This window comes from Calidris pugnax, unplaced genomic scaffold, assembly GCF_001431845.1.
Source record: "Calidris pugnax isolate Ruff unplaced genomic scaffold, ASM143184v1 scaffold20, whole genome shotgun sequence".
NCBI lineage: Eukaryota > Metazoa > Chordata > Aves > Charadriiformes > Scolopacidae > Calidris > Calidris pugnax.
In genome coordinates this window covers 30,783,857-30,798,429 of record NW_015094510.1, presented here as the reverse complement: position 1 = coordinate 30,798,429, position 14,573 = coordinate 30,783,857, and the positions used below count along the sequence as shown (strand labels likewise).

At 35.2% G+C, this 14,573-nt stretch overlaps 1 protein-coding gene across 1 annotated transcript in view; it reads left to right on the top strand.

The window, feature by feature from the left end:
- Window positions 1-14,573, top strand: part of DYNC2H1 (dynein, cytoplasmic 2, heavy chain 1) — a 159,001-nt gene that overhangs the window by 21,965 nt on the left and 122,463 nt on the right. The window contains exons 23-42 of the mRNA XM_014966266.1: window positions 728-883; window positions 975-1,089; window positions 1,445-1,615; window positions 1,787-2,169; window positions 2,918-3,050; window positions 3,142-3,259; window positions 3,429-3,541; window positions 3,632-3,751; window positions 5,709-5,859; window positions 7,410-7,612; window positions 8,119-8,301; window positions 8,509-8,691; window positions 8,850-9,073; window positions 9,830-9,945; window positions 10,755-10,954; window positions 11,615-11,879; window positions 12,219-12,426; window positions 12,801-12,930; window positions 13,633-13,788; window positions 14,191-14,450. Coding sequence (XP_014821752.1) covers window positions 728-883; window positions 975-1,089; window positions 1,445-1,615; window positions 1,787-2,169; window positions 2,918-3,050; window positions 3,142-3,259; window positions 3,429-3,541; window positions 3,632-3,751; window positions 5,709-5,859; window positions 7,410-7,612; window positions 8,119-8,301; window positions 8,509-8,691; window positions 8,850-9,073; window positions 9,830-9,945; window positions 10,755-10,954; window positions 11,615-11,879; window positions 12,219-12,426; window positions 12,801-12,930; window positions 13,633-13,788; window positions 14,191-14,450 — 3,588 coding nt within the window. The remainder of the gene's footprint in view (window positions 1-727; window positions 884-974; window positions 1,090-1,444; window positions 1,616-1,786; window positions 2,170-2,917; window positions 3,051-3,141; window positions 3,260-3,428; window positions 3,542-3,631; window positions 3,752-5,708; window positions 5,860-7,409; window positions 7,613-8,118; window positions 8,302-8,508; window positions 8,692-8,849; window positions 9,074-9,829; window positions 9,946-10,754; window positions 10,955-11,614; window positions 11,880-12,218; window positions 12,427-12,800; window positions 12,931-13,632; window positions 13,789-14,190; window positions 14,451-14,573) is intronic.

The following is a 14,573-nucleotide window of genomic DNA, read 5'->3' as shown; positions in this document are numbered from 1 at the left end:
AACATGAATTTCTTAAGCTAAGTTTTTCTAGAGTTTTTTGTAATGAAAAATTCAAGAAGTCTCTTAAGTTTTCATGTAAGGGTGTCTGTACACTAAAGGCTTGATTCTGATTTCTGAAATTCTCACTAAGAGAAGATTTGGGATATTGGTCTAAGAAGGGGAAGTTATTCCTTCAATCCTTTTGTAATTTAAATGAGCAAGAGTTCACCTCTCCTGTTTTTTAAGGAAGTGTCTTGTCTGATAGGCTATTGTGCAAAATGAAAGGTTTTTTGCTCTGGGTGCCTGCTTGCAGTAAGCTCATTGCAAATCTTAAGTGGATGAAGTTTTCTATTTAAATTCTTAGCTTGACACTTAAATATGATAGTAAATAAAAATAGCATACTCTTTCTACCTAGCAGGAAGAAACAATCAATTACAAATTATTTTCCTTCAAGCTTTGTTTTTGGGGGCATAAAGTAATTCACTTTTTCTCCTAAATGAGAAATAAATGAAAGTTTATGGAAAATAATTATGAATATGGGAGAGTGTAAGAGAATTATCCCCTGTATTCCTTTATTATTTCTATTCAAGAAGGAGACTATAAGGAAATTGCAGTTGGCAGCAATGTTCTTCAGTGAAGCCAATAGCTTTTCTTAAAAAAAGTATAATTATTTTCATGTGATACCATCTCTTAAACCATAACTGTATAATTCAATAATGTAACATAATATGATGATCTTTTATTCAGTGAAGAATGCCATCATTTTAAATTGGAAGAACCTGACTTCTCATTGTCAAAAGTTGTATGTCAAGATATTAAGAGTTGTGCAGAAGTCTGGGCATTGTATGAAGACTTTTATCAAGGTTTTCAGGAAAAAGCTAAAGAAGACTGGATTACATTTAGGTATGATTTTGTTACTTTATTTTTCATGGACATATAAGTGTGGTTGTAGTATTGCGGTGCTATAACCTCCTTCTGTTTGATTGTCACACAGGAGTAAAACATACCTATTTGAAGAGTTTTTGTTTATCTGGCATGACAAGATAAGGAAGATGGAAGAACATACTGTAATGACAGTAAAGTTGCAAAAAGAAGTGGACAAATATAAAGTGAGATGATAATTACAAAAAGGGGTATAAAATAAAAAATATTTTGGTTTTACTGGGTGTTATTCTTCATTCTTTAGCTCATTGTTCAGTTCTTATAATAAAATCAGTTACAATTCAACAAAATATCATCTGATACTGTTTTGAACATTTTGCTCACCTTTGAGCACCTTTTATTTCCTTGCAGTAAGCAGGAGGGTCATTACAGTTTACACAGTAAACACTGCATGTTTAGCAGTGAGTTTTCCTCAGAGTTATACTCCTAAACATTAAATCCAGGAACCAAAAAATGTACTTCAGTTTAAGAATATAAGTTTCATAAAGACTAGATGGATTCACATATGCATTTTTCCTATAGATGATAATTCCACTCTTAAAATATGTAAGAGGAGAACATCTTTCTCCAGACCACTGGCTAGATCTCTTCCGTCTTCTGGGTCTTCCCCGAGGCACTACACTTGAGGGTTTGTTATTTGGAGATCTACTAAAAGTGACAGATGCCATTATAGAAAAAGCAATGGAACTTAAGGTACGAATAATTTCAAATAAAGGTACTATATTTTATTTTATGGTATAACTTGTTCTGCATGCATCCTTATATTTTCATTACTATAGAAATAGAATTTATGGTTTTTTTTGAATGGAAAGTTTATTGCAAGCGCTGTAGTTTCAAATTAGATCTATTTCTGCTTTTACATAGGATTTGAATTCTCGGGCCCAAGGTGAAGTTACAATCAGAGAATCATTACGTGAGCTTGAACTCTGGGGAGTTGGAGCTGTCTTTACATTAACAGATTATGAAGATAGCCAAGGCAAGACTATCAGGCTTATTAAAGACTGGAAGGACATTGTCAACCAAGTTGGAGATCATCGCTGTCTTCTACAGTCCCTCAAGGACTCTCCATATTACAAAGGTTTTGAAGATAAAGTGTCCATCTGGGAAAAAAAGCTGGCTGAGTTGGATGAATATCTGCAGAATTTAAACCAAATTCAAAGGAAGTGGGTCTATTTGGAACCGATATTCGGTCGTGGAGCTCTGCCCAAAGAACAGGCTCGTTTTAACAGAGTTGATGAAGACTTTAGGTCAGTATTATGGAATGTGACTTTTTGTAGTATCTTTGATGCATGTAGGCTAGAGCTTTCTTCATGGTGAAAATGTATGGAACAATTGGAATGTGTATGGAGGTGAAAGTCAGCAACAGAAATTCATTAGATATAGATGTGTGACAGTGACATAGATCTGAATAAAGCTGATAATGTAGGTTTCATTTAATGGAGTACATGTGAAGAACAGAATCGCATGAAAGTTCAAAGATCACAAACAAGGCAGTCAAACACAAGATCAATCTTGTCAACAGAAGCAGAGGTGATGTGTTTTTTTGAGAATAATTTCTTGTTGAAGACAACCACTTTGTTCACTGAAAAAGTACACAGATGGACTTTGGGGAGAAACAGATGGTTTCTTTGTTGCAAACAAGTCAAGGAGATAAAAAGGGAGGAGATTTTAGAAATGTAGAAGGATATGTACCATTATCTGTGTTGATTTGAGTTAAAATGACTTCTAGAAGGAAAGAAAAGTCAAGAATTGAGTTTTCTTGGTTTTGGGTAGAGAAATTTTAGCAAGAAAAAGTTGTTATTAAGTTACATTGGACATACACTGGTGTCAGTTCTGAAATGTTTCATTGTTAATACTGAAAACTGAAAGTTATATATCAGATATTTGTATGAATTACCCATGCTTTAATTTTTATTTACATAACTACTTGTATACCATATTCAGATTAAAATTGTAATGTTTATTTTATAAATTATTTATTGTTTTTCTGTCAAGATCCATTATGTCAGATATCAAGAGTGACAATAGGATAACATCACTGAATGCCCGGACAGGAATAAGAAATAACTTAATTACCATACTTGACCAACTTCAGAGATGTCAGAGATCTTTGAATGAGTTTTTGGAGGTACAGCTGACATTAATATATTTGTTTTATAAAGAAAGTCATCAAGTTTGAATTTAAATAAACAAAACTGATTTATTTTGTTTTTATATAGGAAAAGCGCTCAGCATTTCCAAGATTCTATTTCATTGGAGATGATGACTTATTAGAAATTTTAGGACAGTCCATGAATCCTCTGGTTATCCAGTCTCATCTTAAGAAACTTTTTGCTGGTAACGTATTAATCTTTGTGAAATGTACTTATTTAGAAATAAAGCTCTTCAAGCTAAATAATCTGTTGCAGGCTTTTTTTTTTTTTTTTCTCTTTCTGCTACTAGACACAAAGGAATTAATATTTGACTTGAACAATTTATAACTTCATTACTGTTTTCTGCTTAATAGGCATTAATAGCGTGAGCTTTGATGAAGAATTTAAATACATAGTTGCCATGAAGTCTGTAGAAGGAGAAACTGTGCCACTTAGAAAAAAAGTTCTTCTGTCAAATGATGTGGAGGTAAGAAAATCACATCCAAATGTAGTTCAAGCATCTTTGAGAAATTATTTCGTAATGTAACTTTTGAGGTTTTTTTCATCTCTTTGTCAGGTATGGCTAAATGGTTTGGCTTTGGAGATGAAGGAGACCCTGAAAAAAATGTTAGTTGACTGTGTTGATGCTGGAAAAAAATCACAAGGTTCAATTGATCCATCGCTCTTTCCTTCCCAGGTAGTAATTGATCCAGTAATGCCACTGTGTAGTCTTACATTTATCAAATAAGTTTTTTTCTGAAGTCTCATAAAGGGGATTTGGAAGAAAATAACTCCAAACAAATCTGTTTTATTCATTTATAGTGTAGAGAAATTCTTAAAAATATGTATTCTTATAATTCTTTGGTAAACATTTGAAATACTCAAGTGCTTTACATCGTACCTGATCTAACACCCATCTATGTGTTAAATTTGATATAAATCTTGATTTTAGTTGGTAGTGAATGTTACATGCAGGTCTGGTAAGACTTAGTAACATAAAACCCCCTTTTTGAATCTCATTAAAATGCAGTTTCTAAAGATTAGCTGTATAAACAGAAATAGTTATGAACATGAACAGTTTTGTCCAGTTGGAGATTGATGACAAGTGTTGTTCCTCAGGGGTCCAAACTGGCTCTAGTACTGTTTAGTATCTTCATCAATGGCAGAGACAGTGGGATCGAGTCCACCCCCAGCAAGTTTGCTGATGACACCAAACTGGTGTCATGCACCAGAGGGACCTGGACAAGCTTGAGAAGGGGACTTGTGTGAACCTCATGAGGTTCAATGAGGTCAAGTGCAGGATCGTGTACCTGGGTTGGGGCAACCCCTAGTGTCAATACAGGCTGGGGGGATGAAGGGATTGAGAGCAGCCCTGCTGAGAAGGACTTGGCAGTACTGGTGGATGAAAAGCTGGACACGAGCCAGCAACGTGCACACACAGTCCAAAAGGCAGTCCTGGACTGCATCAAAAGAAGCATGGCCAGAAGGTTGAGGGAGGTGATTCTACTCCGCTCTGGTGAGGCCCCTCATGGAGTTCTGTGTCCAGCTTTGGAGGCCTCAGCACAGGAAAGACATGGACCTGTTGGAGTGAGTCCAGAGGAGGGCCACAACAATGATCAGAGGGATGGAGAACCTCTCCTGTGAGGACAGGCTGAGAGAGTTGGAGTTGTTCAGCCCGGAGAAGGCTCCAGGGAGACCTTACTGTTGCCTTTCAGTACTTATAGAAGGGCTTCTAAGAAAGATGGGGACAAACTTTTTAGCAGGGCCTGTTGTGATAGTACAAGGGGTAGTGGCTTTAAACTAAAAGGGTATATTTAGACTAGATAGAAGGAAGACATTTTTTACACTGAAGGTGGTGAAACACTGGCCCAGGTTGCCCAGAGAGATGGTTGATGCGCCATCCCTGGAAACACATTCAAGATCAGGTTGGATGGGGCTCTGAGCAACCTGATCTAGTTGAAGATGTCCCTGCTCATTGTAGGGGTGTTGGACTAGTTGACATTTAAAGGTCCCTTCCAATCCAAACTATTTTGTGATTCGATGATTCTCTTCCCTTTTCTCAGTGATCCACTCTGACTCTCCCTCACAGGACTGCTGGTTCCTCTCTCCTTCCCCCAGAATGCAGTTACCGCTACAAATCTTCAGATTGACCTAATTGGTGGCAGTTTTTGTTACAGATCTTTCCAGTTCCAAGTTTGACTGAATCTTCATAGCTCAGACAGGGCTTTTCCCTTGAACTAATCAGAACAGAAATCTTAGAAACCGGGATGCAAAATACTGTGTTAGCAGATCAGTGGCAGACAGAGGTGCTCCCGAGCCTGTAGAGTGTGGGCTCAGTGTGCCTACAATGGGATAGTTTCCATCTGAAGCATCATTTAATGGGAAAAGTTACTTTGCAAAGTTTTGTACCACATGTTGTAGAACAGCTAAGGGACATATTAGATTACATTGCAAGTTTTCACTAAATTTTTTCAGGTTTTAAGATGGCTATTTTTGTTCTTAAGAGCTTAGCGAATGTGTGGCCTTGTTTAAAAATGATACTGTAAAATACTTAAAATATCAGACATGATCAACAATTATAAATTAATTGAAAATCTTTCTTTCTTTATCTCTTCTGTATTTATAAAATGTAATTTGAACTTTATTTTCCAAAGATTCTTTCCTTAGCAGAACAAATTCAGTTCACTGAAGATGTTGAAACTGCTATCAAAGACCATAATCTGCAACAATTAGAATTAGAACTCATGGCTAAACTGGAACATTATACTAGTGTTGATACTAGTATAGAGGATACTGGGAGTGCAGGTATAAAAATCATCATTAATATATAATTCTTTATTTTGACTATGCAGTTGTGTAGCATTTAATATTCTGCTTATATAAACAAGAAATCAGTAATGTGTCTTGATTTGAGTTTAAAAAGTTGTTACATAAAATTAGCCACCTATTACTATCAAGACTAGTTTATTTAATATTTCAGAGGGAACAACAGATTTTTATTTAGATTAAAAACTATCTTGGAGCATTTATATATTTGCAAACCTATTTTTTTAACGTTTTATATTTTTTTGTTTTATATATTTATTGATAATTTGTCCTCACTTACTGAACTGTGCTCTAGTGTTACGTTTTGCTGCAACTGGCCAAAGAGTAGTTGAGGTGCATTATGTCCTGCTAATATAGTCTGTACAGCTGTTCAGGTGATTCTCTTATCTACTTTAGACGTATACATCTGCCTCTGAACTAATAATTCTTGAGTACCTCTGAGGCAAAACCAATAAACTAGTTATTCTCAGGACATGATTATCCTAAATCTTATACAGTCCAAATGGGTCAGAATAACTATGCCTTTGAGTGCTTATTCCTCCTTTTGACCAGAAGAGGGGCTTTGAATGACTACTGCAGATGTAAAAATTCTGTAGTGTAGGTTAGGTAAGATGAGTCTTAACCTATACGTAAAAAAAGACTCAATTTCAGATGTAGTTTGCAATCTTCCACCACATCTGTGTAGCTACTTACTGTATTAAATTCTTGTTTAAAATTCATGAACTGTTAACATCTGATAAATTAATTAGGAATAGAGTTCATAGCACCTACCTTCTGCAATCTCTAAGTCTTCTTTATCTAAGCTCCCTTCTGCATTCTTTCTTTAGCCATTGGAGAAATGTCATCAGTTATAGGACAGTATTCATTCCAGCTATTGTATACTTACATTTATTTTATACAGTACATTTATTGTATATGATACATTTACAGTAACATTTTAGTTTGGATAATAGCTGTGATTTTGGAGCGAGTTGCTTGATTACCCCATGTACTTTGGATTAATTCCCATCATAGAATGGTACAGGAGCACACCGAATTTCTTTCAAATGAAACTAAATTAAAAAATATGTTCTCAGAGTGCACTTAATGCACCAAATCTGCTAATTCATTCCACATCGCCCTGATTAGTCTCAGTAAAATCTCCAGAGTGCATGGAGAATGGTTTTCAGATCCTCAGCAGATGAATTAACAGATTGTGCCACACTGACCAATACAGTGGACATAACTGTAAACGCTCCTGGAATAAATTGCTTTCCAGAAAAGCCTCTGTCTCTCTCTGTTGAGTGTAGAGGCAGCCAAAATCACTTCTGAATGATTACATGATGATTCACATTCTATGTCAGGACCTCATTTTATGCTGATTACTTGAGATAAGAAATAACATTTCTATATATAATTGAAATGAGATCTGAATAAAATCAGCTGATAAGCTGATACTCCAGAGCAGCACAATGAACTTGAGCGTGGGTAATGTGTATCTTCCTTACCACACTGTTGCAATTATTATTTTTTTTTGTGGTTATTTGCAGAATCAGGAATCCTTGAGCTCAAGCTTAAAGCTCTGATTCTTGATATCATTCATAACATTGATGTGGTGAAGCAGCTGAATCAAGCTCAGGTTCACAGTGTTGAAGACTGGGCTTGGAAGAAGCAGCTGAGATTTTATATGAAAGACCAAAAATGTTACGTTCAGATGGTGGATGCTGAACTCCAATATACTTATGAATATCAGGTGTGGTATTTTTAATTTTTATCTGGTGGCTTTTATATATGTGTAAAACACTTTCTCATTTCACTCATGCTGCTTGTTGACTCCCAACTGTTGTCATTTTTTTCAATTTTATGTATCCTTAGCATGCTGCTTCATAGAAAATACTAAAAGATGAGTAATCAGTCTCATGCTTGATATTGATCAGGTAAACATAAGTTGTATAGAAAGCAGCTACATTATCATGTACATATTTTTAATATGCTTGCTACTTTTATACATCAGAGTGCAGTTTCATTTGTGTTGACCCCTTTTCCATAATTCTAAAAAAATTATACAGTGTTTTGACATTTGATATCATTTGAAATCAGGAAAACTTCATGACAGTAAACAAATTCATATACTTAATGAGAAGTTGTCTTGACCGTTGTGTTATATTTTCAAATTAATGACTGAGGAATGAAATTAATGAAACTAAATCTTCAGTAATTTCACTCTACCAATGAATATGATTTTTTTTCTTTCTGCAGGGTAATTCCCCTAAACTTGTTTGCACACCTTTGACAGATAAGTGTTACCTAACTCTTACTCAGGCTATGAAGATGGGCCTTGGAGGAAATCCCTATGGGCCAGCTGGAACTGGAAAGACAGAATCAGTAAAAGCCTTGGGTGGACTTCTTGGAAGACAAGTGTTAGTCTTTAATTGTGATGAGGTGAATATGGTTCTGTATAATCTAGGAAATGGATATCTGTGCCCGTACTACATAAAGCAATATTTTCTAGAAATACTTTTGAAATTGGTCCGTTTCAATTAGAAATTTGTGGATATTTCCAATGAAATATTTTTTAATAGATGGGAAGACAGTCTTTCATTACTTTCTTGTTATTTGCATTTTGATAGTATTCTTTTTATTTTTAAGGGCATTGATGTGAAGTCAATGGGGCGCATATTCGTGGGCTTAGTGAAGTGTGGTGCCTGGGGCTGTTTTGATGAATTCAACAGACTTGAGGAAGCTGTATTGTCTGCAGTATCCATGCAGATTCAGACAATTCAACATGCATTGAAGAAACATAGTCCTGTATGTGAGATGCTTGGCAAAAAGGTACAGTGAAACTTACTTATTTTCTTCTTACAAAAATAGTCTATAAGCACCTGGGTCAAACTTTAAAACTGACTACTGTAACTAACTGCAGTCCACCCAACATTTCTCACTACAGTTTTATATTGCAATATATTATTACAATGCACTTCTAATGCTAGGTTGAAATGGATCACAATTCTGGAATTTTTATTACTCTGAACCCTGCTGGAAAAGGTTATGGAGGAAGACAAAAACTGCCTGATAACCTCAAACAACTTTTTAGGCCAGTTGCTATGACTCATCCAGACAATGAACTCATTGCAGAAGTGATTTTGTATTCAGAAGGCTTTAAGGATGCTAAAACACTTGGGAGAAAATTAGTGGCTATTTTTAATCTAGCAAGGTAAGCTTTTTTTTCTTCTTAGTCATGTTACCTTTCTAATTCTCTTCCCTGCTGCTTTTGTTTTGATCCTTGTGGATATATCACTGCCATTTTGTTTTTTCTCCAGGCATGACTATAGGGATACAATGTACACGTACTTCTGTCAATTTCCTGTAATATTTTACAACTTGGATATTACAGAAAACTATGTTTCAGAAAGAAAACTAGACATAAACCTGCACATTTGGAGTCATTCAAAATTTTACATTCAGTGCAGCTCTTAAATATGAATGCTGTACCATGCAAATCTCTGTAGATACTAATTTAACTTATGAAATAAAAATATTACTATATAGTAGGAGGTTCAATGCAATTATAATATTAAGGTGGCAAAGTCCTCCTACCCTGGTATGCTCACTAAATATTAATGTGGGCGTTCGAATGCTCACAGGTATTGTGTTGAATTTATACTCTGGAAGTTGTGAAATGCAAGTGACTATTTTGTTGTAAGTGTAAATATTAGAGAGAATAAAGTTCAGAGGTTTTCATGCTGTTGGGGACAATAATAAGTACATTAGCTGTTGAATATAGTCCCTCTGAAAATTTCAGTGTCACTGCTTATATCTCTGAAATGCATTATAGATGGTGCTACAAATACTCATCAGTTTCTTTTTTGTCTAAAACCATATTATGAGCCAAACTATATTAATTCACCAAACAAAAATTTCAGGTGCTTTCACCTTAATCTTACTACAATATTGCTGTTTTTAACTTTAGGGAGCTTCTGACACCACAGCAGCACTATGACTGGGGTCTACGAGCATTGAAGACTGTTTTGAGAGGCTGTGGCAGTCTTCTTCATCAGCTGAAGAGAAGTGAAATAAAGCAAGAAAGTAAGGCTGACCATGCCAAACTTTTGATTATTTAGGATATTGTACAGATATCATTCACTACAACTTTCTTGGTCACTGGAGCTTTTGAGAAGCCATGACTTGGATCTGGAGGCAATTTGGAAAAGAAAAAAATATCTGTGAAAGTTCTCCTTCATTAGGAGATCTCAAAAAACTGTTGTCATATTCCAGATTGAGCATTTCTATGAGAAGAATATGGATACAGGAGATTATTCTGGGGTAATTTGGAGTGATTCTCAATGTTTTCACTTGGCTTAGGTCAGGAAAGTTGGTCCTCTGATGCTGTTATTATTCATCAGTCATCAGACCATTTTGATTCTGTTTGGGGTTTGCTGAAATTGTCATATGGCATTAGATTTAGATTGGTAGAAGTACAAGGACAGATAAAAATGATAGGAAGGCATTGGACTGGTTGACTGTTTTTTTAAAGATTTTAAAAATTATTTTTGTTTAGATGTTAAATGAATGGAAATTAAGTGTGGGATAGATGAGTGCGCTTATTGTGCACTTACCATCACTGCTACTCTTAGTCCCACTAGGCTATTGTGTACTACATGGGCAGCACCATAACCTTCTCATGTCTGTCTAGAATGCATTTGTGGGCATATAGGGTACTTACAGGAAGGCACTTGTCTGACTTCTAAGTAGTGGTTCATGAATCTGAATGTAATATGCACTATGATTCAACCTTCAGTGTCGTAGCAGTATGGGTTCAAGTGCTGATATGTTCCAAGGAAAAAAAAAACACCAAGCAGCTTAAACTGATCTGGCTTCTTTTCTTTTATTTGCAGTTAATGAAAGTCACATGGTGGTTCAAGCTCTGCGGCTTAATACCATGTCAAAGCTCACATTTGCAGACTGTGCCCGATTTGATGCACTGGTTAAAGATGTATTTCCTGGCATTGACTTTAAAGATGTGGAGTATGCTGAGTTAACTACAGCTTTACAGCAAGTCTTTGAAGAAGCAAACTTGGAAATTATAAGCACCCAGGTAAACATCAGCCACAGCAACAAAACAATATGAGTTATTTGGAATTAGAATGTACTAATATTACATTGGGCTAATTTCTATTTACTTTTGAATGAAATCTGTTATTAAAAAGTGAGAATAATTAATAGATTCTAATTACGTGTATATAAAAAAGTTGATGTATTGATGTATATTTGAAGCATGGTAGATCAGTTGTGTAACTGAAAGAAAAACAGTGCAAGGAAAATTAAGATATGAACGTATGTCACAGTTTTGTTCAAGCCAGTTACAAATTACCATTAATGCTTTGGACAGTGAAAGAATCAAATATGCAAACATTTAGTTTTATCAAGCAGTTCTGTGTCTCATTTATGTTTATTTATTGTAGAGCTGGATGAAATTTTGTGACTAAAGGTTCATTAATTTCTCTATAAAAATGTGGCCAAGGAGAGCTGATATTTTTATATTAGTAATTTAGTGAAATGCTTCTAACATACAAAATAGGTGTCTTTATATTCTTTAGTATCCCAATTTTAATTACTTCTGCAAACACCTATTGTTTCAAAAAAATAAAATTATAGAAACAAAGTGACTGTGTGCAAAATTGGCCAAACATTAAAAAAGAACATGATTGATTTAGACTTACAACTTCACATAGCCAGTGTCTTTTTTCTTACCTAGATCAAGAAGGCTTTGGAATTATATGAACAACTACGTCAAAGAATGGGTGTGGTTATTGTAGGTCCAAGTGGTGCAGGTAAATCAACACTTTGGCGGATGTTAAAGACAGCACTTGGTAAAACTGGCAAAGTTGTGAAGCAGTACACTATGAACCCCAAAGCTATGCCTCGGCATCAGTTGCTTGGCCATATCGACATGGACACCAGAGAGTGGTCTGATGGTGTGCTTACAAATAGCGCGCGACAAGTGGTACGAGAACCCCGAGGTATGTCTGTGAGGGTGTTAGGCATCCTTATGCTTAAATTACTGAAATAGTTTATTTTCAGTTACATTTTTGTATTACGTTATTATTCGTGCCTAGCATAAGGTAAGAAAAACTTTGGGTGACAATCATAATCAAGAACACTGATATGTAGTTTCTGAATTTTGTGATAGGAGAGCAAAACCAGACATTAGAAGATAAAGCATGCAAGGAATATCTTTAAAGAGTTTATATTTAAGTTATAATGAAGAAAGAGTAATAAATAGTCTTAAAATGGCAAGGGGTGATATTCTTTAAATGTTTTTCTTGGGTTTGATATTTTATTTTTGTGTCTGGAAATAGATGTTACTTCATGGATAATTTGTGATGGTGATATTGATCCTGAATGGATTGAATCTTTGAATTCCGTTTTGGATGACAACAGATTGTTGACTATGCCCAGTGGAGAAAGAATTCAGTTTGGCTCAAACGTCAACTTTATATTTGAAACTCATGACCTCAGCTGTGCCTCTCCTGCTACAATCTCTCGAATGGGAATGATCTTTCTGAGGTGAGTCACAGCAGTATTACATACTTTTAAAATAAGCAAGTATACCTGCTTTTCTGTTCTTGAAAGCTAGTCTAAAGTGGATGGAGTGATTTAATTACTTGCTTACACTTATGAAGCAAGTTTACTTTAGGTTGTATGTATGTCCTTTCTACGCTGTCTTGTTATAACCTTTTGGTTAATGTATCCTAGACTTTTTGAAAGAGGCAATGGATTCTTTGCTTGTGTGTGACCCTTAGAGACCCCAAATAGTGATTGGAAATTCTTGTCTTTCACTGAACTTTTCCTAGAGTTTTTTTGTTCCCTTCAAACAGTCTAGGTGAAGATGTGGATATCTTGTATTTGTTTGAATCTTGTTTTGTTTCGTTTTCACTTAGTGATGAAGATACAGATCTTAATTCTTTGATAAAGTCTTGGCTAAGAAGTCAGCCGGAGGAATGCAGATACAACCTTGAAAATTGGACTGGGGACTATTTTGAAAGGGCTTTAAACTGGGTTGTGAAGAAGGTTGGTAACTGAATACTTAATACATTTTCAGCTTCTGTTCAGATGGTCCATTTATCTAGTTTAACACTGAAGATACCATTTGTATTATTTTTAAAATTTTAAGTTAAAAAAAAGGAGTTGCATTTGCATTGAACAAGTGGCTTATGTTGCACAAAGCATTATTTAGGAGAAATCCCCACTGCTGTGGCCAGTAAACTAGCATTTGGGAGACGTGCATTATCTACCCTTGGAGAACACATAGGATCCTGTTGTGTTTTGAATATCATTTCCTCTCTTGTTTCTTTCACCCATGGAGATTTTTCGACTTTAAAAGTATCTTCAGGTGGATACAGAGGGAAAACCATGGCACTGATCCCGAGGCTGAAAATCCTCTAGTGCTAAAAACTAAAATCCAGAAAGAATCCATTCACAAGGAAAATTTCCAGTATACAGTTATGTTGATTTCTTAGAGATTCTCAAAATCTGTAAGGAAAGTTCTGATTACTTATCCTAAATTACTTCATTACATAGTCTGGAATTAAAACTTCCAAATCAATCCTTAAATATAATTCCATGTCAAGTGAATTTTCTAGAACAACAGCAGCGATGAGATTTGTCATCATTTGTGGAAGTGTCGAAGAGCAATGAGTAATAGTCTGCTAGCAATACATCACATTTATTTTTAGGAATGCATTCAAATCTACTATAACTTGCAATTTACAGAATGACTTTGTGGTAGAAACCAGTTTAGTTGGAACGGTGATGAATGGACTGTCTCATCTTCATGGGTGTACCGATCGTGGACAGTTTATTGTTAGCTTGCTACGGGGTCTTGGTGGCAATCTGAACATGAAATCACGACAAGAATTTGCAAAAGAGGTAATAATGTTTTTTACCAAACTTATTAAAAATTTCTAAGTATATCTAGTAGAATAGTGATTTTCTGTATTCTAACAATGCAAATTTATACCAATAGAATATCTGATCTGTTCGCAATCCGTGTTGTCTATAGTGAAATAGCTCAGAAGTAAAGGAATGTTTCATATGTCACTGATAACACTGCTAAGTGTTACTCTTCACTTAAGGACTTAATCAATCATAAAGCATATGCATAACATGACTGAATTTTCAAAGGCAGCCTTAAAAGTATCAAATTGAAGAATTATGTGTTTGATTTTACAGAATTATTATTTGAACATTCTTTAGATTAGCTTGAAATGGTAGATCTTGTCATTAGGAATATGGATTTAACAGAAACTTTGTTTTTATTTTGTTTTAAAGATCTTCAGTTGGGCACGAGAATCTCCACCAGATCCAAGGAAGCCGCTGGACACGTATTATGACACTGACACTGGACAGCTAATGCTATATCAGCTGAAAAAACCTGAAAATCTAACAGCTGAAGACTTCAGTAATCTCCAAATACTTCCTGTCATCCAAACTCCTGACATGCAGAGAGGTTTAGATTACTTTAGACCCTGGCTAGACTTTAACAATAAGCAGCCGTTTCTTCTTGTGGGTCCTGAAGGATGTGGAAAGGGGTAAAAAGTCTTTCCTATTTTAAGCAAAATATACCTCTAGCTATTTGACAAAGTTTGTAATATTTTATTATAGTGGTTTTATCATTTATCTTTCTGCTAGAATATTACTTATTTAGGTTACTA